Below are 26,634 nucleotides of genomic sequence, written 5' to 3' on the forward strand. Positions count from 1 at the left end.
CGTATATGCTTGGAGGCAGGGGCGGGGGGCAAGTTGCCATTTAAAACTTGAGAGCAAACCTAGGCAAGAGGCCAGAACAGATAATCAAGTTGGAGACAGATGGAAGAAGAAATAAACAGGGTTGCCAACAGGCCTGGAGAAAAATGACCTGTCCCTTTCATAGAGATTTCATGTCCAGAAATAGTCAGCTAAAGCTTTTCACAGCACAGAGATAAATAGTCTCCATTAAGCTGCTATTAAAGGCACAGAACATTTTTCTTAGGGCCTGTTGGCAACCTTAGCAAAAGAAGGAGCACCAGAGGGGAATCTGGTCCATTCATTAATCGTGTTTCATTTTGGTCTTCTTACTAGCATGTTCATTCTTTCTAAGTAACCAAATGCTTCCATGCAGATTTCCTTACAGAAAATGGAGAACTTTGTTATACATCCTATACAATATTGTTAGATGTTCCCCCATTCTCTGAGTGATGGGAAGTTCTAGCACGTCTGGGTCGACTTTCTTGGCATGAAAGAGCGAGGGAGACTTATGGTGCCTTTGTAATAGTCGCTCTGTTTACCAGACTCCAGCAGCTCTGGTCTGAGCCACAGGAAAGAGCATAATCCCTCCATGTTGTTTCTCCTTCCAAACTTCTGGTGAGCAAACATACACTCTTGGCCTCACTCACTCACTCACTCACTCACTCACTCACTCACTCACTCACTCACTCACTCACTCACTCACTCACTCACTCACTCATTCTTGTGTGCACCCTCTTTCCCACACACCCATACACACACAGTAACCAGACACCACTCCCCCTCCCCTTGGTTTTCCAGCCTATGGTTGCCAGTTCCAGGTTGGGAAATTGCTGGAAATTTTGGGGGTGGAGTCTGGGGAACCTCAGCAGTGTGCAATGCTGTAGATTCCACCACTCAGAGCAGTCATTTTCTCTAGGGGGTGGGGGCTGATCTCTATAGCGTGGAGATCAGTTGTAATTCTGGGAGATCTCCAGGCCCACCTGGAGGTTGGCAATCTTGTCCCAACACCACTCATTTCCTGCCTCCTTTGTCTTTCTGACAAGCACCCTTTTACATATGAGCAGGTAGAGCCCCGTTGGCCAGTTGACTCTGCATCTCATAGGATCAAGCCAACTGATCAAGGGTACCAAATATCCATTGCCTTCATGTCAGGACCACTGTTTCCCCTATAGCCCCCCCCCCTCTTCTCAACCTTCTGTTGTAAACTTCCTCTCCAGTATGATGGGTCTAACTCTTGACTTGGGAATCTTTGGGAGGGTAGGAGTGCTCTCCAACCTCCATACCAGATGAGTGTTCACAAAGGCACAAACATGAGGAAGGTTCTCTGGAGATTCTACACTACAGACATCAAATGACTGAACTGCCATTCCTCTCCGCTAGGAACCTTGGGAACTGTAGTTCCCTGAGGAGTTACGGATCTCCAGTACAGAATTTCCAGCACTCTCTGCAAACTACCAACCAACGATTCTAAGGCAACAGTCGTGAGACTCATGACTATTAAAATAGTAAAAGAAACAAAACATAATGGTGCATGGTTAAAGTCAGGGCTTTTTTTTCTGGGAAAAGAGGTGGTGGAACTCAGTGGGTTGCCCTTGGAGAAAATGGTCACATGGCCGGTGGCCCCGCCCCCTGATCTCCAGACAGAGGGGAGTTGAGATTGCCCTCCGCGCTGCTGCAGCAATCTCAACTCCCCTGTCTGGAGATGAGGGGGTGTGGCCACCAGCCATGTGACCATTTTCAAGAGGTGCCGGAACTCCGTTCCCCCGCGTTCCCCCTGAAAAAAATCCCTGGTTAAAGTATTCTTAGCTTTCTATCAGTCCATATCTCTGAGGTTTAAATATGTGTTATTGCAGCTACAAAGCCACGTGCAGTTGGGTTCATGCCGTGAACCATAAAACCCAACAAAAGATCCCAGCATTAAGGTCACTGCAGGGAAAGCAAACTAGAATTTCAGACAATGATGATAATATGGAATGTTGTGAGTGATCTCGTTTTCAAAACTTGCATAAGAAACCTGCTATTTAACACACACGTGAATATTGGTGGAAGATTTCACTGAAGCCCCTGGAATGTGGTAATTGATGAAGAAAAATACTATATAGAGCCCCATGAAACATTGTCTGTCCCACCTACAAGAGCTTAATGACTTCCAATCTATTCAAACACTACTAACTCTACGCAATAAACAGATGTTTGAATTTCCAGTAGAATTTCCTTAATTCTGCTATATATATGGAAATACACCATGGCGGCAGATGGCTAATAAAAATGGAAACCTTCTGCCAACCCCCACCCCCTCAGCTTTGTTCCAAAAATTCAGGTGGTGTGACTATTTTTCCTTCTTCAGAAATATGTTCTCTGGGATTCAGTCTGACTAAAAATAGAAGAAAAGATGTAGTGCTGTGACTGTAACGTGATGCATTTGGAAGTCCACAGTACAAATCCTGCCCCTAATAAAAGCTTCTTAGGCCTTGGGCAAGCCATTCTCTCTCATCCTTTGCCTGCCCCCCTTTCCATCTTATTATTAGGAAAATAATATTGATCTATTGTATTGGAATGTTGTGCAAATCAAAGTATATAAAGCACTTCTAAAGCACAATATACATATTAAGCTTTAGTATTTGCATCGGAAGAAATTCGCAATGGAAGAAATAGGGTTTCCAGTCCCCCGGTTGGGGCAAGGGATTCCCCCACTCCCAACCGCCACCACCTGCCGCCATTTACCTGGCCAGCAGAGGGGGAAGGTGAAGGAATGAGAATGGGAACTCCAGAGCGCACTCCTATGTGCGCCAGAGCCTTCGTTGACATGCCAGGAATGATGTCATTCTCAGCATAACAGCAAAAAGAAGGCCCTCGTGTGGGGGCCTTCCCTTTCTTGTCACTCCGAGAATGTTGTCATTTCCAGAATGACAACGAAGGCTCCAGAGCACTCGTGGGCACAGTAAATTTCCCCCACATGTGCCCCTTGTGCCCTGGTTTGGGCCCCAGGGGACCTGGCAACCCTAGACAGAACACACATTCTGCCTGAAGAGGGTTCCAGGTTCAACTCCTCAATTCCCCAATTACAGAGGTGGAGAAAACCTTTTGTTTGCTTGATGTACTAGAAAGGTGCTGCCAATAACAGTTAGCTAAGTGGAACAATGGACTGACTCCATATAAGGCCACATTACAGTTCACGATCCCCAAGGATTTGCCTCTTTATTATTGGGTGGGACCATGGCTCAGGGGTAAACAACAATAACATTTTGCAGAAGGTCCCAGGCATTTCTTCCTTCAGGACCCTAAGTATCAGTATCGAGTATCAGTACTGAGATGGAGAAAGAAATAAGAGACATAACTAAAGTAGATAATGTTGTGATACTGATATATAATTTTATATGCTACCTCTCCAGAGACCTGCTCTTTCAAAATCTTAAGACTTTAGAGAGGGAATTAATTTGCTGTCCAAAATTCTTCTCTGTAGTACATTTGTATATTGTAGATATTAAATGAATTATCATAGAATATTTAATATTCGCATTTGGTAGTTTATAATATATCAATGCAGTGATTGACAGTTGGCATGTAATAGTATTTTGCACTGGGCCTTTTTATTAGCTGCCATATTATGGGAGGTCATACTTGACAGCTTTCGATGGTTGGCTTTCAATAATTGATATTTGATTTGATAACTGACATGCACTGGTATTTAGTATCTAACACCTGCCATTTCATCTGACACCAAACAGTCAAGAAATGCCAACACAGAACACAAACAATATATTTTTTCCATAAAATTTCACAATCAAAATGCAGACTCAAACTTTTAATTCTAAACTTTGCAGTTCCAGTGGATTTCAAATGCTAGCAAATAAGGATGTGCGTTTCGGCATTCAGAATGCCGAAAGAATGCCGAAACAAAAGTGTTTCGGCTTCTTTCGGGGAATGCCGAAACGTTTCGGGGAATGCCGAAACGTTTCGGGTAGCCGAAAGAAAAAAGCCGAAACGTTTCGGGATTCTTTCGGCTTTCTTTCGGCTTTTCAAAGGGAAAATGCCTCCGTCTTCCCGGACGTCTGGGGGAGGCATTTTCCCACCGAATAAGCCCAAAATTGGTGGGGACCTTCCTCTAACCCTTCTCTAACAACCACCCAAGTTTCAGACAGTTTGGACTTTGGGGGGCCATGTTATGGCCCCCCAAAGCAGGTCCCCCCATCCTCCCATAAGAAAGCGAAGGGGCAGCATATTGTTAGCATGCTGCTACTCATCTTCTTCATTATTTCCTATGGGGAAAAAAATGAAGAAGCAGGCTTCCTTTGCCAGGGGTGGCATTTTGCATGCAAAATGCCCCCTCACCCTCAGGGGCCCTTCTCCCACCCCTCCTCCCACCCCCTACCAAGGCTCAGCCTGCTCCCACTTGGGGGGGCCATTTCATGGCCTCCCCAAGTAGGTGCTCTAATCTCTACCACTGACAGCTGGGGAAGGCTTGTGTTGCCAGGGGTGGCATTTTGCATGCAAAATGCCCCCCAGCCCTCTGGGGCCCTTCTCCCACCCTTCCTCCCACCCCCCACCAAGGCTCAGACTGCTCCCACTTGGGGGGGGCATTTCATGGCCTCCCCAAGTAGGTCCTCTCAGCCCCTAAAGTCCACCCCTTACAGCCCCACACAAACCCAATTCCCCCCCAGCTGCCACACACAGACCCAAATCCCCACATTAGCCCCTCACAGGCCCAAATCCACCCCCACCTGCCCCACACCCATAACCCCAGGAACAGGCTGGCAAAGGCCAGCCCTCTCCCTTTGTTCCCTATGCTGGGAACTTCTAAACTCTCTTTCCCTGGGCAATTCTGCACAGCCCAGGGGTGCCACAATGGTGGGCACACTTCTGAGTGCCAGCTGGTCCCTGTGAAAGAGCACCTGAACCACAGACACCCTCCCTCAAATTCCCCCACCACCTACAGAGATGGCTGGCCGGCCAGCCCCATTGTTCCCTATGATGGGAACCAACTGCACAACAAAGAATAAAACAAGAACAACACAAAATAAAGTTTTAATTTTTTTTCTCCCTTCCAAAGTACAAGTAGGCAAAGCATTATGACACATTACACCAGCAGTCCCCCACACAGAAAAATAACACAACTCACTTAACATCAGAGAATCACAAAGCACGATTCCTGTCAAAAACACTTTATTTCTTGAACAGCTTTAGGTTACACAGCAGGGGGGAACACCAAAGGGCATGGCAGCACTATCTTACACAAAAATAACACAACTCACTTCACATCAGAGAATCACAAAGCACAATTCCTGTCAAAAACACTTTATTTCTTGAACAGCTTTAGGTTACACAGCAGGGGGGAACACCAAAGGGCATGGCAGCACTATCTTACACAAAAATAACACAACTCACTTAACATCAGAGAATCACAAAAACACAATTCCTGGCAAAAACACTTTATTTCTTGAACAGCTTTAGGTTACACAGTAGGAGGGCACAACAGGGCATGATAGCAATGTACTACAAAAAATAATACAACCCACTTCACCGTTTTTGACAGCAATTGTGTTTGTGTGATTCTCTGATGTGAAGTGAGTTGTGTTATTTTTGTGTAGTACACTGCTTTCCTGCTCTGTGGTGCCTTCCTACTGTGTAACCTAAAGCAGTTACAGAAATAAAGTGCTTTTGACAGCAATTTTTTGGGGTGATTCTTTAATGTGAAGTGAGTTGTGTTATTTTTGTGTAAGATAGTGCTGCCATGCCCTTTGGTGTTCCCCCCTGCTGTGTAACCTAAAGCTGTTCAAGAAATAAAGTGTTTTTGACAGGAATCGTGCTTTGTGATTCTCTGATGTTAAGTGAGTTGTGTTATTTTTCTGTGTGGGGGACTGCTGGTGTAATGTGTCATAATGCTTTGCCTACTTGTACTTTGGAAGGGAGAAAAAAAATTAAAACTTTATTTTGTGTTGTTCTTGTTTTATTCTTTGTTGTGCAGTTGGTTCCCATCATAGGGAACAATGGGGCTGGCTGGCCAGCCATCTCTGTAGGTGGTGGGGGAATTTGAGGGAGGGTGTCTGTGGTTCAGGTGCTCTTTCACAGGGACCAGCTGGCACTCAGAAGTGTGCCCACCATTGTGGCACCCCTGGGCTGTGCAGAATTGCCCAGGGAAAGAGAGTTTAGAAGTTCCCAGCATAGGGAACAAAGGGAGAGGGCTGGCCTTTGCCAGCCTGTTCCTGGGGTTATGGGTGTGGGGCAGGTGGGGGTGGATTTGGGTCTGTGAGGGGCTAATGTGGGGATTTGGGTCTGTGTGTGGCAGCTGGGGGGGAATTGGGTTTGTGTGGGGCTGTAAGGGGTGGACTTTAGGGGCTGAGAGGACCTACTTGGGGAGGCCATGAAATGCCCCCCCCAAGTGGGAGCAGTCTGAGCCTTGGTGGGGGGTGGGAGGAAGGGTGGGAGAAGGGCCCCAGAGGGCTGGGGGGCATTTTGCATGCAAAATGCCACCCCTGGCAACACAAGCCTTCCCCAGCTGTCAGTGGTAGAGATGAGAGCAGAGCACCTACTTGGGGAGGCCATGAAATGGCCCCCCCAAGTGGGAGCAGGCTGAGCCTTGGTGGGGGGTGGGAGGAGGGGTGGGAGAAGGGCCCCAGAGGGTTGGGGGGCATTTTGCATGCAAAATGCCACCCCTGGCAACACAAGCCTCCCCCAGCTGTCAGTGGTAGAGATTAGAGCACCTACTTGGGGAGGCCATGAAATGGCCCCCCCAAGTGGGAGCAGGCTGAGCCTTGGTGGGGGGTGGGAGGAGGGGTGGGAGAAGGGCCCCTGAGGGTAAGGGGGCATTTTGCATGCAAAATGCCACCCCTGGCAAAGGAAGCCTGCCTCTTCATTTTTTCCCCATAGGAAATAATGAAGAAAGATGAGCAGCAGCATGCTAACAATATGCTGCTCCTTCGCTTTCTTATGGGAGGATGGGGGGACCTGCTTTGGGGGGCCATTACATGGCCCCCCAAAGTCCAATCTGTCTGAAACTTGGGTGGTTGTTAGAGAAGGGTTAGAGGAAGGTCCCCACCAATTTTGGGCTTATTCGGTGGGAAAATGCCTCCTCCAGGCGTCCTGGAAGACGGAGGCATTTTCCCACAGAAAAAAGCCGAAAGAATGCCGAAATAATGCCGAAAGAATCCCGAAAGCCGAAAGCCGAAAGAGATTCTTGTTTCGGCTTTCGGCTTTAACGATAGAGAATCTTCTTTCAGCTTTCTACTTTCGGCTATAGCCGAAAATTTTTGGCTTGCACACCCCTACTAGCAAACATTCATTTCCAGTACAAGATTAGCAGTTATCTCCAACTTGGCAAAAATGTGTCTGAAGGCCAAACGAATGGAAATCCCAGGCCTATGAGCTAAGGTAGTTTCTAAAAAGCTATAAGACAGGTGAGGATGCAATTAGCAGTGGAAGTGGTAGAAAAGAGAGTTCTTAATTCTCTTTCAACTTGCTGTTTTCTTCTGAAACATCTTTCTCCCAAACACTTTTCCTTGACACACAGCTGCTATGCCTATCCAGTATTCCCACCTGATGAACCACAGCCTGAGGAGAAGGTGGCTGGTTAACCGATGGGTCAAGCACACCCATATGCACACAACCCTTTGCTTCTCTGCTGCAAATCGTCCCCTCCTCTCATAGCTTTTCAGTTATTTCATTTTGGCCCCAATCTGCCCCCTGTACATCTAGTTCAGCTCCATTAATAACTGGCTTTAACAGGATCCAAGGGTAGTCAATAAACAGCCAAAGCTAAAAGCTCTTGTAATTCACACTACTGAGCCCAGCGAAATCAGTGTTTACTGTGTCTCGTTTTGCAATCAATAACGTTTTGGGGGCATTCGCCCGAAGGTATGTTAGTAATTACGTCAGAGGAGGTGAAGCAAGATGAAGAAGGTGCAGAATCAATGACAACAACCTCTGAATACTTCTATTCTCGTTCCATTATTCATTAGCATTTACACCTCTCTAAAAAGGTCTTCAGACACTCAAAATATGACAGAACAGAAGACACGAGTGAGCGGCTGCAGTGTGACAACGGCACAGCTAAGGACACTTCGGCACCAAACCAGGAGATCTTAATTATTCAAAGAAATGTTCTACTAGATCCAGGCATAATTTAGTATGGCTAAAGGAAAACAACCACCAAAAAGCCAGTTTGGTGTAGTGGTTAAGAGCACAGGACTCTAATCTGGAGAGCCAGGTTTGATTCCCCACTCCTCCACTTGAAGCCAGCTGGGTGACCTTGGATGAGTAACAGTTCACTGGAGCTCTCTCAGCCCCACCCACCTCACAGGGTGATTGTTGTGGGGTAATAATAACACTTTGTAAACTGCTCTGAGTGGGCATTAAGTTGTCCTGAAGGGCAGTATATAAATCGAATGTTATTATTATTAAAAAGAGATGATGGTTTCCCATCAGTCGTTACATGTAAATCGCATGTGTGTACAGCCATGATTTGGGTCGAGGGGGGTCACGTGGGAACCAGAGATTTCACCCATCCAGTCCTACTCAGTTTCGTCAATCAAAATTGGGCTCCATCTTCTTTTGTTTGTTATTTCTCACTGAGGATCAAGGCAGATTATAACAAACAAACAAAAAATGCAATCAGGCAGCATAAGAGATCCAGCCAACAATGCAATGGGGCTAGGATTACAGAATTAGAAAATAATGCAAACCACAAACTGGTAAGATTGATCATAAACCACACAGAAAGTGGATTATAAAGATAGAAGACAATGCAGTAAAATGATACCTACAATAAACATTGCAGTTGACTGTAATCCTATATTCTTATAGAAAGCATCTTCCTGAATTTTCCAATATATTACTGTTCTAATCCCTTGGAATGTTTTATTATACATTTCAAAGGGGGGAAAGATATATCCTCTTAACACCTTCTTTTTAAAAATCTAATAAAGAATGTGGAGCCAGTTTTAATTAGTGAAACTAAGTGGGGCTTGACGGGTTAAATCCACTTGTTCCTTCCAGTATGTTCCAATCCAAAATGAGGCTATCTTCATAAGCAATTTTACTTTTCAGAGAATGGTAAGAGATCTGTGACCTCTTGAATATAAAGCTATGATAAGATGGAAATGGGCAAATATTAATAACAAGGTAGATTGCGTGATGTATTTAGTTTGGGAAGGTAAATGTGAAAATATACAGTAGCTGGGATAGTATATGTATTCTTTATTTTAATATTGATTAACTCAGAATAAGAGATGTTTTGAGTACTCTGTATTTTAATAACTCTTGTAGTGCAAAATCCTACCCCTCCTTTGACCCTGTATCTCCCCCTCTTCTTTCTGTACCCCTTTCTATTTTGAAAATATTTAAAAAAAATAAGAAAAAGAAAGAGATCTGTGACCTCCGTTGCAACAGTTTAAAACCTATTTCTGACAATTTGAGGCTCAGTACACTCCTGAATGCTACAGAAGATTGTAGCAAGCTGGCTGGATCTGAAAGCAGTCTTCTGTACTGATCTATAGTGTTGCAACATTGCTGCAAAGGTGCCATAAAGCAACCACTGAAAATGCATTAACGAGACAAAAACAACAAGGATTAGGTTGTAAAAACGAGGAAAGGGTGGAAATGAAGATAGAAGGCCGCCTCTGATTATCGTAACACCCCACATTATGTACGTACATTACAGTGAATGTCTGAAAATGGGTAAATATTGACAACCTCAGATGAATTATGAGGATATAACTCAGTGATTCACTGGTGTATGATGACAGACACCTACAGTTGATTGTCAGCCTTCCCGTATGTCAGCCCAAAAAGCAGGGTTGACGGCTTGCAGTTTTACTGAATGCAGAATCAACTAGACAAATCATACCTCCAGAGGAAAGATCAATTTATTCTCTTCCCCTAACAGATATACTATCTACATATTCACATCAATCACTGGAGCAATCAAAGAAAACAACCAACTGTAATATGAGAACACAGAATTTGCCTTCGCTCTGCATCACACTTTCAGACAGTGGAGTATAGTGGTTAATAACAACAACAACAACAGCACAACAACAACAACAACATTTGGTTTATATACCGCCTTTTGGGACAACTTAATGCCCACTCAGAGTGGTTTACGAAGTATGGTATTATTATCCTCACGACAATCACCCTGTGAGGTGGGTGGGGCTGAGAGAGCTCCTAGAAGCTGTGACTGACCCAAGGTCCCCTAGCTGGCTTCAAGTAGAGGAGTGGGGAATCAAACACAGATCTCCAGATTAGAGTCCTGCACTCTTAATCACTACACCAAACTCGTTAGAATGCCAAACTAGTACCTGGGAGTCCTGGGTTCAAATCCCCCACTTAGCCATGATGACGTTCTCTGGGTGATCATGGACCAGTCACACTGTCTCAACCTAACCTATCCCACAGAGCTGCTGTGAGGATAAAACAGTGGAAGAGAGAACTATGCAGGCTACCCTAACATTCCTGGAGGAAGGGTGGGTTAAAAATATGATAGGCAGATTCTATTTTATAGGACTTCTTGGCCACAATTCTATGAACTCAGTAGGACTTTCTTCCAAGAATACATGCACAGGATTGGACAGTCAGGTACTGCTTCTTCCAGGGAGTAAGTTGGTTCAAGCCTGTTTCTCAATGATAATAAAAATAACATTCGATTTATATACTGACCTTCAGGACAACTTAATGCCCACTCAGAGCAGTTACAAAATATGTTATTATTATCCCCACAACAATCACTCTCTGAGGTGGGTGGGGCTGAGAGAGCTCTGAGAGAGCTGTGACTGACCCAGTCACCCAGCAGGCTTCAAGTGGAGGAGTGGGGAATCAAACCTGGTTCTCCAGATTAGAGTCCTGCTGCTCTTAACCACTGCACCAGACTGAGAGTATCTGTGGCTCAGTAGCAGGGATGCCAACTCTAGGTTAGGAAATTGCTAGATATTTAAGGGGGTGGACTGTGGGGAGGGCAGGGTTCAAGGAGAGAAGGGAAGGGACCTCAGCAGAGTATAATGCCATTGAGTCCACACACCCCACCCCCAGCAGCTATTTTATCCAGGGGCATTCATCTCTGTGGTCCGGAGATCAAAGGGAATTCCAGGAGATCTCCAGCTCACACCTGGAGATTGGCAACCCTACTCAGTAGCCAGCCAGTCCCCTAACAGTCTGAGTAAGCTCTACCAGACCACACAGATGAATATGTTATTGGGCAAAATTAATCTATAATTGTCAGTATTCACTCGTGATTTCAGCATATTTGGTCATTCGCCGCAACATACATGTATAAATGCAAACTCATCCCACTAGTATTTCATTTAATTGCAATATTTCTTTTGCACCTGCTATCCATAAGTCTCCTGGCTTACAATATTAACAGCAGAATATCAAACATCAATAATGAATACTGAAACAAAACAACACCTTCGGCAGATTAAAAACAGCAGGAGAGCTGATTAATCCCTTAAATGCCATTAAACCCTGGGATAAACAGAAAGGTTTTTGATCGGCTCCTATGAACAATAGGGAAGCTGCCTTATATGGAAGCAGGCTATTGGTTAGGGCTGCCAACTCCAGGGTGGGAAATTCCTGGAGATTTGGAGGGTGGAGCCTGGGGAGGGCAGGGTTTGAGGCGGGGAGGGGAAACGTTTCACTGATGTGTAAGGCTATTGAATTCATCCTCCCAAGCAGGGGCATTGATCTCTGCAGTCTGGATATTAATTTTAATTCTGGGAGATCTCTAGACTCCATCTGGAGTTTGCAACCCTACCGTTGCCCCATCTAGCTCATTCTTGTGAGTGGCTCTACAGGATCTCAGGCAAAGAAAGGTCATTCTCAACCTCTGCTACACAAAGTCTGCTCTACAAATGCCGCACAATGAAGCGGATTCTGAACGGGTAGAATGAAGTGTGTAGCACATCAGCCTGCAGGCAGGATAGGGAGTCGAGAGAATACATGTTTAACATTCCGTATGTGAACAACTCCCTGTAAGTAGATGATTATCACAGCAGGGAGAGGATGGGCTTCATCCTTCTCTCCCCTACCTACCGAAGACTCACTACACGCCCCTTTTGAAGGTGTCTCTAGAGCCAGCGTGGTGTAGCAGTTAGAGCGTCAGCCTAGGATGAGGTGAGATTCCAGTTCAAATCCCCACCCTGCCATGAAAGCTTGCTGAGTGCCCCTGGGCCAGTCACACACCCTCAGCCTAATCTACCTCACAGGGGTGTTGTGAGGATAAAATAGAGAAGAGGATGACGCAAGCCACTTTGGATCCCCATTTGGGAGAAAAGTAGGGTCTAAATGAAGAAAATACATCAATATCTATGAACGCTCATGCTAGAATAAAAACGTCCTGGTCTTTAAGGTCCTGGTCACCGTGTATTGTGACCTCTTTCCCATTTCCCCCTTTAACAAAAAAGTCTCCCCACCATTACAAAGCAGTTCCTGAGAATGCAGCCTACGTTTTGGCTTCCCTGTTTGAAAATCCACCAGGATCTTTGGAAGTTACAGAAGACAGAGGTGTGAATTCTGAATCAATATGTTTATCCTTCCATTTGCCAGTAAACCTGCAGTGAGCACTGTTATCGCAGGAGGTACAGCAGGCTAATCGATAAAAAAACATCAGTGCTGAGCTGCTGCAGCGATCCTTCCCGAGGAGTCAGCTCTTCCTTCATCCCTTTCAAAACCATTCCTTGCAACCTCCTTGAGCAATCCAAGTGATTAAGCAACAATTCGCCGTAATTTAATGTGTGGGGATAATTAAAGCCCTGTAATACATTCACGTATCAGTAACTCAGTCGTGAACCTGCAACTCCCGTCTAGAAAGATTAAATTCATTACAGCCGACAGATGCACCCGGAGCAGCCATTGGAACCTAACAGACCTGCTTTAACTACCCTCCTTTGATCGAGTGTTAAAGCTGCAAACACTTGGCATCGACTTCCAAAACTGGAAAGCGAGGGGAGGAGCCTCTTCTCATTATAAAGCATGGCTAGAAGTGCAGCAAGGGAGGGAAATGCAATCATAGCAGCTGGCTGGGCATCCTCGGAGTGCCGCTGGCAGGAAAAGATCAAGAAGTGGTTCATTACCTGCCTTTGCCGTGGAGAACATCATGCTAAGGTTCGGAGCAATGGGTCTCTCCAAAGGCATGTCTTATTCAGATTTTTGAAAGATGCATTCACCTGCTTATTCCGGGGAGGTACAATAAATGAGGGGGTCAGCAGTGGGTGCAAACAGCGGGGCCACCACTGTACAGTGATAGGGAGGAGGGGAGTCATTTCCAGTGGGGTTGAGCCAACACAGTCCACTGCTTGCCCCATAATTACCCAGGCGGGCATAACTCTTTCTTATTATGGCCAGGAGTCTTTACACACCATTTATTTCTTCTCTCCCATGCGGAGCTGAGCTACATGAATAGGAAAATCATACGGTGCTGTTCCTACTGAAACTTCTGACAGCAGGTGGGGGGGATCACTGCTTCAATGGCCAGGGGCTGTGGCCCAGTGTTAGGACATCTGCTTGACAGGCAGAAGGTCCCAGGTTCAACCCCCAGCATCTCCAGTTAAAAAACAATCAGGTAGCAGTTGATGTGAAAGACCTCTACCTGAGAGTCTCAATAACAACAACGATGATGATGATAACTGTGCTTATATACCACTCTTCCAAACAGATTAGTGCTTCACCCAGAGTGGTGAATGGGTTAGTGTTATTATTATCCCCATAATACAGCTGGAGAGTTGGGGCTGAGAGGAGTGGCTTACCCAAGGCCACCTACTGAGCTCATGATAGTAGTGGGATTTGAACCGGTAGAGTGCTGATTCACAGCCCAACTACTTAACCACTGTGCTACAGCAGCTCATCGTGTAGATGTTTCTACACGAGACATCTTACACGGGGATGCTAAAGTGTAAGAAGACTCAAAGTTAGCCGGGAAGCATAGTTTAAAAAACAGAGCAGGTGCAGATTGCTCTTTCAGAGGATTTGTTAATTTCATCTTCCCTTCTGGGAGGCCAAATTGACAGAGCCTTCAGGGAGGTGAAGATGAAATTAACAAACCCTTGGAGGAGCAATCTCCACTGGCTCTGTCTTTTTAAACTGTGCTTCCCGGCTAACATTGTGACTCCTTACACTTGAGCGTCCCTGTGTAAGATACCTTGTGTAGAGAGACTCTGAGACTCTGGAGTGCCGCTGACATCTGAGTAGACAATGCTGACCTTGATGGGCCCATGGTCTGATTCAGCATAAAGCAGCTTCATGTATGCGTTTATGTATATATTCAATACTCCCTCTCGTTAAAAGAAAAAACCCTTCTTCTTGGCTCATGGAGTGCTAACACATCAGTGAAAAAGCCAGGCTAGAACTCTTCCCCTGACCAGGTGGTATTCTGTGGACAGAGTTATTTTACACATCGTACCATTCAATTCCTTACCTGCCAACTCTCAAGTGGGATAATACAATTAGAGCTGCATTGTGTGATTTCTGGGTCTTACCCCCTACCTTTTCTCCTACAGGTGCTACCGCTTTCTCCATTCCACCCTGCCTGCCTTCCCGTAATGACAGAAAGAGCCTGTTACAGTTGCAGACCTTTTTTGCTGGGTTGTACTGTAGCTCACAAAAAAGGGATTTAACCACAGCATTCCCGTGCCCCTGACACACAGAATAAAGACAGAATAGGTATTAAAGGGCTGCACATACCACTATTACGAATAGAGCTGGAGCCACAAAAGCCCAGATTGCACCGTTCTCCAGGGAAAGCCAGCAGCTGCAGAGAAAAAGGAAAAACACTTACTCTTTGTTCACCGCTGGAAGATCAAAACAGGGTTTTGCTGTGTTAGTAGGGAGAGATGGCCAGACGCTATACAAGTTTGCATTTCTGGTGCCTGCTTTCATTATGGATTGCCGCCTTCCCATTGACTAGCCTTGTTTCTGATTTTAACAGCAGTTGGATGCACACTTTAAAAAAGAAATACTCAACACAGATTGCTGCTACAAAGAAAATATCCTGCTGAAGTTTTGGATCTTCTTTTAGTCTGTTCCACTGATGGTAGTGCTTTTCCCCGGGCAGAAGGAGCCTTTCCTTGGCATTAAGGCTCAAAGACTTTGACATCCAGGGAAGACTGCTTGTACCTGGGCAAAGGGCCACTAGGGGAAGAGATTCAGGGGATCCAATGTGAATATTTATAATGTTTAAAAGCTTTCAAGTGCTAAAGAGAGAAGAGAGCATCATTTAAGCCTGCTTAGTCTCCAAACGTACGACTCTGAAACGTAAGGAAGAAAAGCGAGCAAAGATTTTTCAAAACACGGTTTCATCATGCTAATTCTGGAGGGTAGCGAGGCTGGGTCTTTGCACAAGTGTAAAGGTGCAAAAGTTTCTGTTCCAGTAATCTCACCCCATGGAGCACCCAGGCAGTTGGAATGAGCAGCTTTCTGCCAGCCTATTCCTTTATTGTTCTGTAGGGGTTTTCTCATTGCACACTGATTGATTCCATTTTCACTACCAGGATTTTTGAAATTAATAGCTAAATTGGAACATGCCCTTTTTACCATGGCTTTCATTTTGTTTCCTTAGTTTGTATCTTTTTCCCTTCCTTGCAATTAATGTAAAAAAACCCCACTGAAAACACTGCTAAAAAAGAAAACTTGATGCTATTGAACCATATGACTGCATTGCCTTTTTATGTGTTTTGTTTTTTGCATTGTGCACATGCCCTGCTATGCATTGGTGAAACACCACACACAAACTCTATACAACCAGGGCTTTTTTTCAGCTGGAACACGGTGGAATGAAGTTCCGGCACCTCTTGAAAATGGTCACATGGACGGAGTCCCCGCCCCCTGATCTCCAGACAGAGGGGAGTTTAGATTGCCTTCAGCACCACTGCACAGAGGGCAATCTAAACTCCCCTCTGTCTGGAGATCAGGGGGTGGGGCCACCGGCCATGTGACCATTTTCGCCAATGGCAATTTCAACTTTAAAAAACTCCCCCCCCCCTTGTTCCAGCTGACCCAAAGTGATGTCATTGTGCGGTCCTGAGTCCCACCACTGAGTTCCACCACCTCTTTCCCCCCAAAAAGCGCCCTGTATACAACCCTATGTACAACCACATCTAAGTGCTGCTGCTGCTTTTATTGTTGTTGATACAAAGGGACTGACAAATACAGAAAACTGTGCAAAGCTCTCTGTACTGAAATGAGTAACAAAAAACAGAACCGTGGAGGTTTCCTCACAGATTGGTTCCGTTTCAGAGACAGGATCTGGGCTGTTTCCACACGACTTACCGGCCTCCGGAATGTTGTGCAAAACATGCAGAAGATAGTGTCTTCTCACGCTATCATCCGGGAGTTTTGCGCGACATCGCGTCTTCCTGGTGTGATTTCGCACGAGAAGACGCTATCTTCCGCGTGTTTTGCGCAACGTTCCGGAGGCCGGTAAATCGTGAGGAAACGGCACTGGTAATCAGGAATCCAAATTCCAGAAAAGACATTCAGAGGAGGAGAATTCAAGAGAAGTTCAGAAGAGGAGAAAACACCTCAGGGCAGCATGAGAAAACTCTGTCTTTGCATGCAGGTTAAAGGGGGGCTAATCCCAAACCAGGAACCCCCTGTTTGGAGGGCTGGCACTAGGCCACTACCCAAATCTTGCTTCTTCCCCCCACCCCGTATATCGTATCCCTAGCAACAGAGCAAAAGACCTTTGAGGTGACAAAGTTCAGATTAAACTTCGTGACATTTCCTTCATGACCTCGGGCCCGTCATCCTCCCTCAGCCTGGACTACCACACAAGGTTGTTGTGATGACCACACAGGGAAGGGAGAAATGTACTAGATGGAGAGTTTCCTGTTTCTCATATTCAATCATCAAGGTTTGTTGTTAGGGCAGATTTCATGGGGGAGAGGAGGTTACATGGTCTTTTGAACAGTGTCCCTAAAAAAGTGGAATATTCTTCCCTCCAAAGTCAGGTTGGGAGGGACACCTTCCTCCCTTCTTTTCACAGGGATGAGGGGTTCAAAATCTGTTTATTTTATTTCACTGTTCCTTTGCTATTTGCCTTTACCCGAGAATTTGAGATCTCTGTCCCCAGGCCATGCTTTATAATCTTCCCTTTATAAGCTTCCCTTCTGCGGCTGCTGATGGAAGTTTAAAACCAGTCACAGATATTAATTCAGTCGTTCTGTTATTTTTCATACAACCTGAGCGGATGAAAATGGCAGACACTGACTGAAAATAAATGAGTAAATAATAAAAAGGGGGCTTTCTCTGCCATCGCACCTTGATTGGGGCACCCCCTTTTCACAGTTATTTACCTGGCACCAAGTTTGTTATAGCATTGGGGAACGACTGTTCTTTTTTTTATTCAGCTTCTTGTTCTATTCCAAAGAAGAAAGTAGGGCAGGAGCAGACCAGGATGTGAATACTTTAAATATCTATCAATATTTCTATTCCATTTGTATCCTGCCTTTTCTCTAAGGATCCCACAGTGGTTCTTTCTTACCCATTTGATCCTTACAGCCAGGCTGTGAGGTACGTAAGGCTGAAAGAGAGAGACTGGCACAAGGTCACCCAGTGAGTTTCATGCCAGTATGAGGGTTTGAAACTAGGACTCCCGGATCTTAGTCAGACACTAACCAATACTCTATTCTAGCTAAATGAATCAATAACTGTATGCTAGACTTGGAAACTATGGCCGTTTTCACACTGATTACTGGCCACGGAACATCGCGCCAAGCTCCTGGAATGACAGCATCTTCCCGGCACGATTTTGCACAAGAACTGCCGTTTTCGTGCAAAATCACGCCAGGAAGACACTGTCGTTCTGGGAGCTTGGCTTGATGTTCCGTGGCCAGGAAGCAGTGTGAAAACGGCCTCTGTCTCCAACCAATTCATTACAGTTTGAATTAACTTCAGTAGGGGATGTTTGTTCATCCCAGCCAAAAGATGTATAATTAAAAAAAAAAATCTGGCGAAATGGCTCCCCCACCCCAATCATTTATTCATCCCATGAAGAGATTCAGGTACTTCCTCCCTACACCACTGGGTGCTTTGAAAAAAAAGCCGGCACAGGGCCGCTCAAAAACAGGCATGCCGATTTATTTCCCCTTCTCGCAAAGCAGTCTTGGGTGGGCTCTCGCTCTGATTGATCCATCACTGATGGAAAGCAGCAATTGCCTCTCCTGACATGCCTCTGGGTGGTGGGAGGGGCAAACCCACAGAACAAACACGTGTAATTTGTCATTTTTGGCAGCTGCACCGGGTAACATGTCATTCATCAAAGAACGCTTTGCTACAGGCATTATTCTTCCTTGCAGCGAGAGAAATATCCCCCTCCTCTCTTCCTTCCAGCTGCCAAAGGAAAAAGAGGTGGGGAGGGAGGAAAGGTTCAACTTCTCTTTCATACCTTCAGGTAAGAATCAATGAAATACAAACCCCAGGGCAGAAGCAGAGGAATTATTCTACCCGGCAGCATTTTCTGAACACCAAAGTCCTGCAAGCTACAATGTTCAGATCCAATTTGTCATTTGTCTTCCAGAAACTGAAACTTGACGTTTGTTTTAGTCGGTTAAAGGAATGACGTTTAATTATATTTATCTACTGCTTTTCAACAAGGATTCTCAAAGCAGTGTACATTGCAAGCAGGCAGAGCTATGATGTGATATGAAGACCACTCCTCATAAATGGAGCTGGATCGGACGTGATGGAGGGGCAACTGGCTCCTGCCTCCTCTCCACAATGATGGCTACTTCAGTAGTACTTGGAAGTTGGAGGGTGGAAATCACCTGGAGTTGGGTCAAAGTACAGTGGGGCAGGCAGAATAGATGGATGGGCAGTGGTTAAAGAAACTGAGGTGCGGTGGAGAGGGCTCTCGAGTCACAAGCCCCTGGAGGGGTTTTCAAGGCAAGAGACTAACAGAGGTGGTTTGCCATTGCCTGGCTCTGCAACCCTGGTCTTCTCTGGAGGTCTCCCATCCAATTACTAACCAAGGTTGACGCTGCTTAGCTTCTGAGATCTGACAAGATCAGGTTCAGCTGAGCTATCCACATCAGGGCAAAGAAACTGTGGACAGGAGCAAAAAAATGAGGCAGCAAAAAGACCAAGCAGGAGTCAAGTCTGATGCAAGCTCTGGAAGGGTCACCATAAAGCTAACAGAAGGACGCTCACTTGAGAACAGACACTCCGAGTGATTCCGCACACGTTGGATAATGCACTTCCAATCCTCTTTATCAAAAAGAGTCCAGTAGCACCTTTAAGACTAACCAATTTTATTGTAGCATAAGCTTTCGAGAATCAAGTTCTCTTCGTCAGATGCATGATCTGAATCCTCTTTATAGATCATTTGGAACAGATTTTTTCCTGTGCAGAACAAAAAATCCACCTCAAATGATTGATAAAGTGCATTGAAAGTGCATTATCCAACGTGTGCGGAATCAGCCATAGAGGGTTTCCTTTCCACCTTTGACATTTGGTTCATAACAGAATGCCAAGCTAGTTTATACAACACTCGTTTTGTATCTCTACCTACCCTAGTCAACCTCTATAAGAAGCTAGGTCAGTCCAACATCTTATTCCCAACCACTACAAGCTGTTGTCCCCTGATACCTGATATTCACGAGCAGACTGCCTCTAAGCCTGGAGGTTCCATTGAATCACGGCAAATAGTCATCACAGATCTATCCCTCTTAAATGTTTCCAATCTCTTTTTGAAGACATCTAAGCTAGTGGCAGACAATCCCAACAGCAAATTACGCAGAATGAAGAAGTGTTTCCTTTTGGTTGTTGTTCTTTTTTTTTGTCCTGAATCTGCTGTCAATCAATGTCAGCAAGTGGCCAAACACTCTTGGTCTAGTATTAGGAACATATCTTCAGGAATGCCCTTGCACAGGCAGAGGGAATGTGTGAACTGGGAGATTGTAGGAACAGCCAGGAGCAGTGGTGGTGCTTTCTCCTGCTACCCCTGAAGTGCCTGGGGTCATACGATGCTAAGGGTACAGGAATGATCCTTCTTCATTTGAACCAAGAAATCACAATCCGCAACAGTGGGGAATAAATGCAATAAAATGCTGTCTTCGTGATGAGGCAGCCAGGTTCCCTAAGGGAAACTGTGAAACCCCTCTTGTTTTGTGACTCCAGGAGATCAACCTAAAACCAGGCCAACTGGATGGTCATTAACAAACACCAAGGAGTGTTTCAATGGTTTTCCAAAATAATGCCTGAATCAGGGCTCAACAGATCCAAAACACCAACAGCAGGGCTTCATGACACCTAGAAATTTCATTGTGGTGCACAGTATTTTCAGTACCGATTTATCGTATGGTCTTGTGGTCCTCAGTAGAAGCAAAAGCTTTTATTTATCATTTCACATGAGAATATTGTTTTGTATGATAGAAAAATGCACATGCCTGAAGTTCTTGTCTGGTTTATATGTTAACTTTATACCATTCAATGGCGGTGGATCAAATCATTTCTTAAGCAGTTGCCTTCTTCACTGGCTTCCATATTCAATTAACTGGAGCTTTTGAAAGCGGGAATGGAATTATGAAAAATTGGGGAGAGGTTAGGCTAGGGTTAGAGGTTAGCTTTTTGTTGTGATGGTAACAAATTATAAAACCCTGAAGACTGGAATATTAAGTCTGGCTCCTAATTTTTGGGCTGGCTCCTAAAGCCAAAGCAAATTTGTCAAGGCCTGGCCTAAATTAATAGACAGGACAATCAAACAGCCTTCCTGAGCTAATCAGCGAAGAAATACAATACAATCTGCTAATCAGTGAAGAAATACAATACAATACAATAAAGCCAGTTAGTCTTAAAGGTGATACTGGACTCTTTGCTATTTTGCAACTACAGACTAACATGGCTAACTTCTGTGGATCAGTGAATTAAAAAAAAATCTCTACTGAATTAAAATGGCCTCCCCCTCATTTCTCTAGATACTGCTTTTAAACACCCAAATGTATACACAGATTTGGGTCAGGAGATGCACATGTAGAGGCCACAGAGGTATATTTAACCTTGTTTCTTGGGTAACACCCCAGTCACTAGAACTCCAGATGTCCGTGACTAGAGATGGGCACAAACCAGGGAAAAGGCAGTTTGTTGCGGTTCGTGGTTCATCGCGTTTCACGAACCACAAACTGGCATGAAATTGCCCAGTTTACAAACTGGTTCATGAAAACATCACTTCCAAGGCAGCAGATCTGCAGAAAGCCCACCCACCCAACCCCATTGCCTAGGAAACGGCACCAGGCTGTCTGCAGTGACAAACTGAAAAACAAACCAAATGAACCGGGCTAAAAATCATAGCAGTTCGTCGAGGGTTGTCAGAAACGCCCTCTGACAAACTGCCGGTTTGCAAATCGAAAACCGGCCTGGTTCGTGACGAACTTTGGTTTGTATTTCAGCTCGTGCCCATCTCTAGCCATGACTATAACTGCCTATCATCAAATTACTATAGGTAAATGTATACCTAGGGACCTCACAGGATAGCTCACAGGTACAAAAACAAAGTTCAGTGTTTGAATTTGTGTTTGAATTTCCCTTCCTGAAGTCTTATTTCACCTTGCATGGAGCTTGGTGAGTGGTGTTCGACAGATATTGAAACACCTGCTTGGCATAAAAAAGGTCTCAGGTTCAGTCTCCGACATCTCTTGTTAAGAAGGATCAGGTAGGAGGTGATGTAACAGCCCACCCCCTGAGACTCTGAAAAGCCACTGCCAGCCTAAATAGGCAATACTGACCTTGATGAACCAATGGTCTATTCAATACAAGGCAGCTTTATGTGTCCATGTATTCATTCCATGCATTGTTGAACCCAATAGACTGCTACGTTTCAGAACTTACTTGTTCTTTTCTCCATAGCTTTCCATAGCTGAAATGACCGAGATGACACAAATCAGCAGTGGGCAGCCTGCAGAATTCAGAGACAAATAGAACTTCAATATGTTTTAAAAAAAAAAAATTACTCTTGCTCATGCCCAATATATCTATACAGGTTAAGACCATGTCCTGGGAAAGGGCTTCCGTTGTGATGTTTAGCCCAAAACAAGACATTGAAAATCTGTGACCGGATCCCCCATCTCTTTACATCTCTTTAACAGTAGAGGAGGAGAGATTTAAACCAGCGCTTGGAGCTCTTTAGCTTGAAGAAACGACGACTGAGGGGTGACGTGATAGAGGTTTACAAGATTATGCATGGGATGGAGAAGGTAGAGAAAGAAGTCTTTTTCTTTCTTTCTCACAATACAAGAACTCGTAGGCACTCAATGAAATTGCTGAGCAGTCGAGTTAGAATGGATAAAAGGAAGTACTTCTTCACCCACATGGAATTCACTGCCACAGGAGGTGGTGGCAGCTTCAAGCATAGACAGCTTCAAGAGGGGATTGGATAAACATATGGAGCAGAGGTCCATCAGTGGCTATTAGCCACAAGGTATAGATGGAACTCTCTGCCTAGGGCAGTGATGCTCTGCCTTGGTGTTTGGGGGGGCAGTCAGTGGGAGGGCTTCTAGTGTCCCTTCCCCACTGGCAGACCTCCTGAGGATACCTGGTTTTTTGGCCACTGCGTGACACAGTGTGTTGGACTGGATGGGCCATTGGCCTGATCCAACATGGCTTCTCTTATGTTCTTATGTTCAGCTCCACAGCAATTGACGAAAGCGGCACAGTCATTATCTTGGCTTATGTATAGACTACATTTTTTCCCAAGAGGTATCCCCAAGTTCGGTCACAGACACGTTCTGGGAGCTCCATGCTTCCCAGGTGCATGGAGAACTATTCAAATCAGGATGGTGTAACATAGGAGAAAAGGACTTCGGCTTCCCACGTAAACACACCATGCCACTAGGGAGCCACTGCTTGCTCCACTGAGGAAACTGACTTTTAGTCATATCAACAGCTCCATCAGGGCAAATAACAGTTCTACTGGGCCAGTTCACATCATTAAAAGGATGGGGGGAGGCCTAAGTTCTTTCTCCACATGCTGTTGTCCCAATCTGAATCTAATTCAAAGATGTACCCGGGAAAACCATAATGGGCAGTTAGATCCACTGAGCAATGGCCAGGAAAGCCCTTCCATGGATCCCAGCTGGCCTGTCCTCAACTCGAGGCTGTTTCCCCCAGGAAGGATGTAAAAAAAGGTCGGTACCAATGAAGGCCATCCTTTGAGTACTTTTACAAAAAACAGAAAGCATCTGAAATATTGTTTTTAAGACACAAAGTAGGCTTTATGGATTTTGCAGCCCCGTTTTCTAGCAGAAAAATCTTGTGTGTGGATGGGTGCATATGTTTATTTCTTTTTCACAGATTGGCTGCCACTCGATGTCAGGTGCTACATGTTCATTATCAGTGTAGGATGCAGGGCTTTTTTTCAGCTGGAACATGGTGGAATGGAGTTCTGGCACCTCTTGAAAATGGTCACATGGCTGTTGGCCCTGCCCCCTGATCGCCAGACAGAGGGGAGTTTAGATTGCCCTCCGCGCCACCAAGCAGCGCAGAGGGCAATCTAAACTCCCCTCTGTCAGGAGATCAGGGGACAGAGCCACCAGCCATGTGACCATTTTCGCCAAGGGCAATTTAATCTTTAAAAAACTCCCCCCTTGTTCCAGCTGACCCAAAGTGACGTCTTTGTGTGGTCCTGAGTTCCACCACCTCTTTTCCCAGAAAAAAAGCTCTGGTAGGAGGCATCAAGAAAAGATCCCGGATAACATGATGAGAGTTCAGCCACAAAGACAGCAGTGGAAACAACAGAACATATTTTACTCCAGTGCCCTATCCATCAAATAAACAGTTCAAAGTGATGTATATGATTGAATATAGAATGTATGAACATAAAATTTGGGGTATAAGTAATTAAGGAGAGGGAGAGGAGTAATATTATGAAATTTAGCTTGGTATATATCTTGCACATATTTTTTGCTGTAGTTTAAATCTATTATTCTGAATTCTGTTTAAGATTTGTAAAAATATTTTAATATTTTATTTTCAATTCAAGGGGGGTATAGAAAAAAGGGGTAAAAAGGAGGAGAAAAATTAAACCAGATATATGATTTTGTGCTACAAAGATTATAAAAATACAAAGTTTATAACTGTAAGTTTTCCCATTATTAAGATGTAATTAATTAATTATTAACCTTAGCTAATATATATTTTCCAACTATACTACACAAGCATAGTTTAAGTGTATTCCTGCTTATTTTTAGTATTAATACTAATAATAAAAAGAAAAACCTCATTATTCCATTGTTGCTCCTATCTATTCCTTCCCTCCTATTCCTATCGCTGCGGAGCTGAACATAAGAACATAAGAGAAGCCATGTTGGATCAGGCCAATGGCCCATCCAGTCCAACACTCTGTGTCACACAATGGCCAAAAACCAGGTGTCCTCAGGAGGTCTGCCAGTGGGGAAGGGACAGTAGAAGCCCCCCCAATGATTGCCCCCCCCAAACACCAAGAATACAGAGCATCACTGCCCTAGACAGAGAGTTCCATCTATACCTTGTGGCTAATAGCCACTGATGGACCTCTGCTCCATATGTTTATCCAATCCCCTCATAAAGCTGTCTATGCTTGAAACTGCCACCACCTCCTGAGGCAGTGAATTCCATGTGTTAATTTTTTAAGTAATTACAATTAATAGCAGGATCTCTAATTATTTCTTAATACAACTGCTTACCACAACCTTTAATATAAATATAGATTGCTATAAACAATGTTAGCCTCTTTCTATCCTTTACCTTGTACAAAAGGAAATTCTCTCAAATTTAAAAATCTTAAACCGAAGGAAATCTTAAACAGAATTTCCTTCTGTTTAATATTTTTAATGCACTGTCAAATGTCCTTTTTCTTCTTCTAAATAATTTTTAATTTAAAAAAAAGATTAAAGTATATATCCCCCCTTCTTGAAAGTCTTCCAGGCCACTCAAACTAAGCTCACGTGGAAATGCTGCTTATGGGTGAGAACGTGCATGTAACAACCGTACCCGCAAAATTTTGTGCAGCCGTTTGCAAAGCCCGTCAAAATACTTGAGATATAAAATGGACCAGTGGCTAATCTATATTAAGCCACTGTTTATGGGGGATACAAACTAGTGGACATAATTTTAAATATTTTCTGCTATACTGTTTCATCTATCTGTTTTTAATTCATCTATATGTAAATATTTTTCTTCAGTTTTTAACCTACTTGTGGTAGATTTTACCAACAAATAGCAAGTGAATTGCCTGATTGTAAGTTATGCTGGTCAAATGACCGTAATTAACAACAACAACAACAACAAAATTACAAAGATATGGGTATAAATCCTTTGAAAAGAACTGAGATTGTTAGAACCTATGCAAGTCAATACATAGTGAGGCTTTTTGAAGTGGATATGTTATTACCAGTATGTTGTGCTTTTGCTGTTCTGTATGTTTGTGTACGTGTTTTAAAACTTGGACATAAAACTTTTGCAATTAGTCTTTTGTAGGCAAACAAATGAAAACCTCTTTTTATGATTGTTATTAGGGCCTGTTTTGCTTTTAAAGAATTTCTAAATCATCTGCCCTCACATCCAAGGGCTGAGGTCAGTATTCAGGGCATCGCACGCACGATTAAAAAAGCACTTAAAACTACTGTAAATTCAGATTTCCCAAATGATATTCTGACCTTCTGGCTGCTCATTTTTGCAGCGTTTATGGTGGGTGGATAAAGATACATGCATGCTTGAAATATTATTTCACTAACTCTGAACTGAACGGCCATATCAAACATCATTCAAAAATATAGCAACCATTGTATTTAAGTGAGAATACAAATTTCAGAACTAGCATGAGCTATATTGGGGTAAACAGTAATATTAAAGATAATTGGATGGGAGACCTCCAACGAAGGCCAGGGTTGCAGAGGCAGGCAATGGCCAGAGCCGGATCTAGGGTTGCTGGCACCCAGGGCAACCCAAGTCTGGCCGCAAGTGCGCACATAGCGTGCGCACGCTCCCGGGGCTGCATGGTGATGTCACTTCCATGATGTCATCATGCACTGCGGAGCACGGCGCACCGCAGAGCTGGCGGCAGCAGCGCAGGTAGCTGGGAGGCTGCCCATGCTGTTCGCCTGCCCCGCTGAGGGGGTGGCCGGCTTGCTGTGGGCTCCCTGTCCTGCAGGGCAGGTGAATGGCACAGGCAGCCTCTCAGCCACCCGTGCTGCTGCCCCCAGCTCCACAGTGCACTGGGGCAGCCAGCTTGCCACGCAGGTGGCACACTAACAGGGGGCAGGCTTGCTGCGTGCCCCCTGCTCTCGTGGCAGGCGAATGGCATGGGTGGGCTCCCACTGCCCTCTACTCAGCCACCCAAGTGCTCCCGGGGGCTGGCAGATGCCAGCCTTTGACAGCGCCGGGGGCAGACTACCCCCCTGCCCGCCCCATCGATCCAGCCCTGGCAATGGCAAACCCCCTCTGTTAGTTTCTTGCCATGAAAACCCCACCAGGGATCGCCATAAGTCAACTCTGACTTGAGGGCACTCTCCACCACCACCCTGCATAGAGTTTATTCTCATCAGACATCCAGGAGGGCTGCCTGTAATAAAAATGAGAAGGAAGAATCCCAGTGCATGGTGGTAATTAAGACAATGAGCTATAGGCCAGAAAGGCACTGTTCAAATCTCATTCTAGCCATGA

The 26,634-nt window shown here is 44.8% G+C and overlaps 1 protein-coding gene across 1 annotated transcript in view; it reads right to left on the minus strand.

The window, feature by feature from the left end:
• Nucleotides 1-26,634, minus strand: part of ADGRD1 (adhesion G protein-coupled receptor D1) — a 328,223-nt gene that overhangs the window by 71,096 nt on the left and 230,493 nt on the right. Inside the window, exons 20-21 of the mRNA XM_054996571.1 lie at nt 21,826-21,892; nt 14,689-14,755 (exon numbers count right to left, since the gene is read on the minus strand). Coding sequence (XP_054852546.1) covers nt 14,689-14,755; nt 21,826-21,892 — 134 coding nt within the window. The remainder of the gene's footprint in view (nt 1-14,688; nt 14,756-21,825; nt 21,893-26,634) is intronic.

Source organism: Eublepharis macularius, chromosome 13 (genome assembly GCF_028583425.1).
Source record: "Eublepharis macularius isolate TG4126 chromosome 13, MPM_Emac_v1.0, whole genome shotgun sequence".
Classification (NCBI taxonomy): Eukaryota; Metazoa; Chordata; class Lepidosauria; order Squamata; family Eublepharidae; genus Eublepharis; species Eublepharis macularius.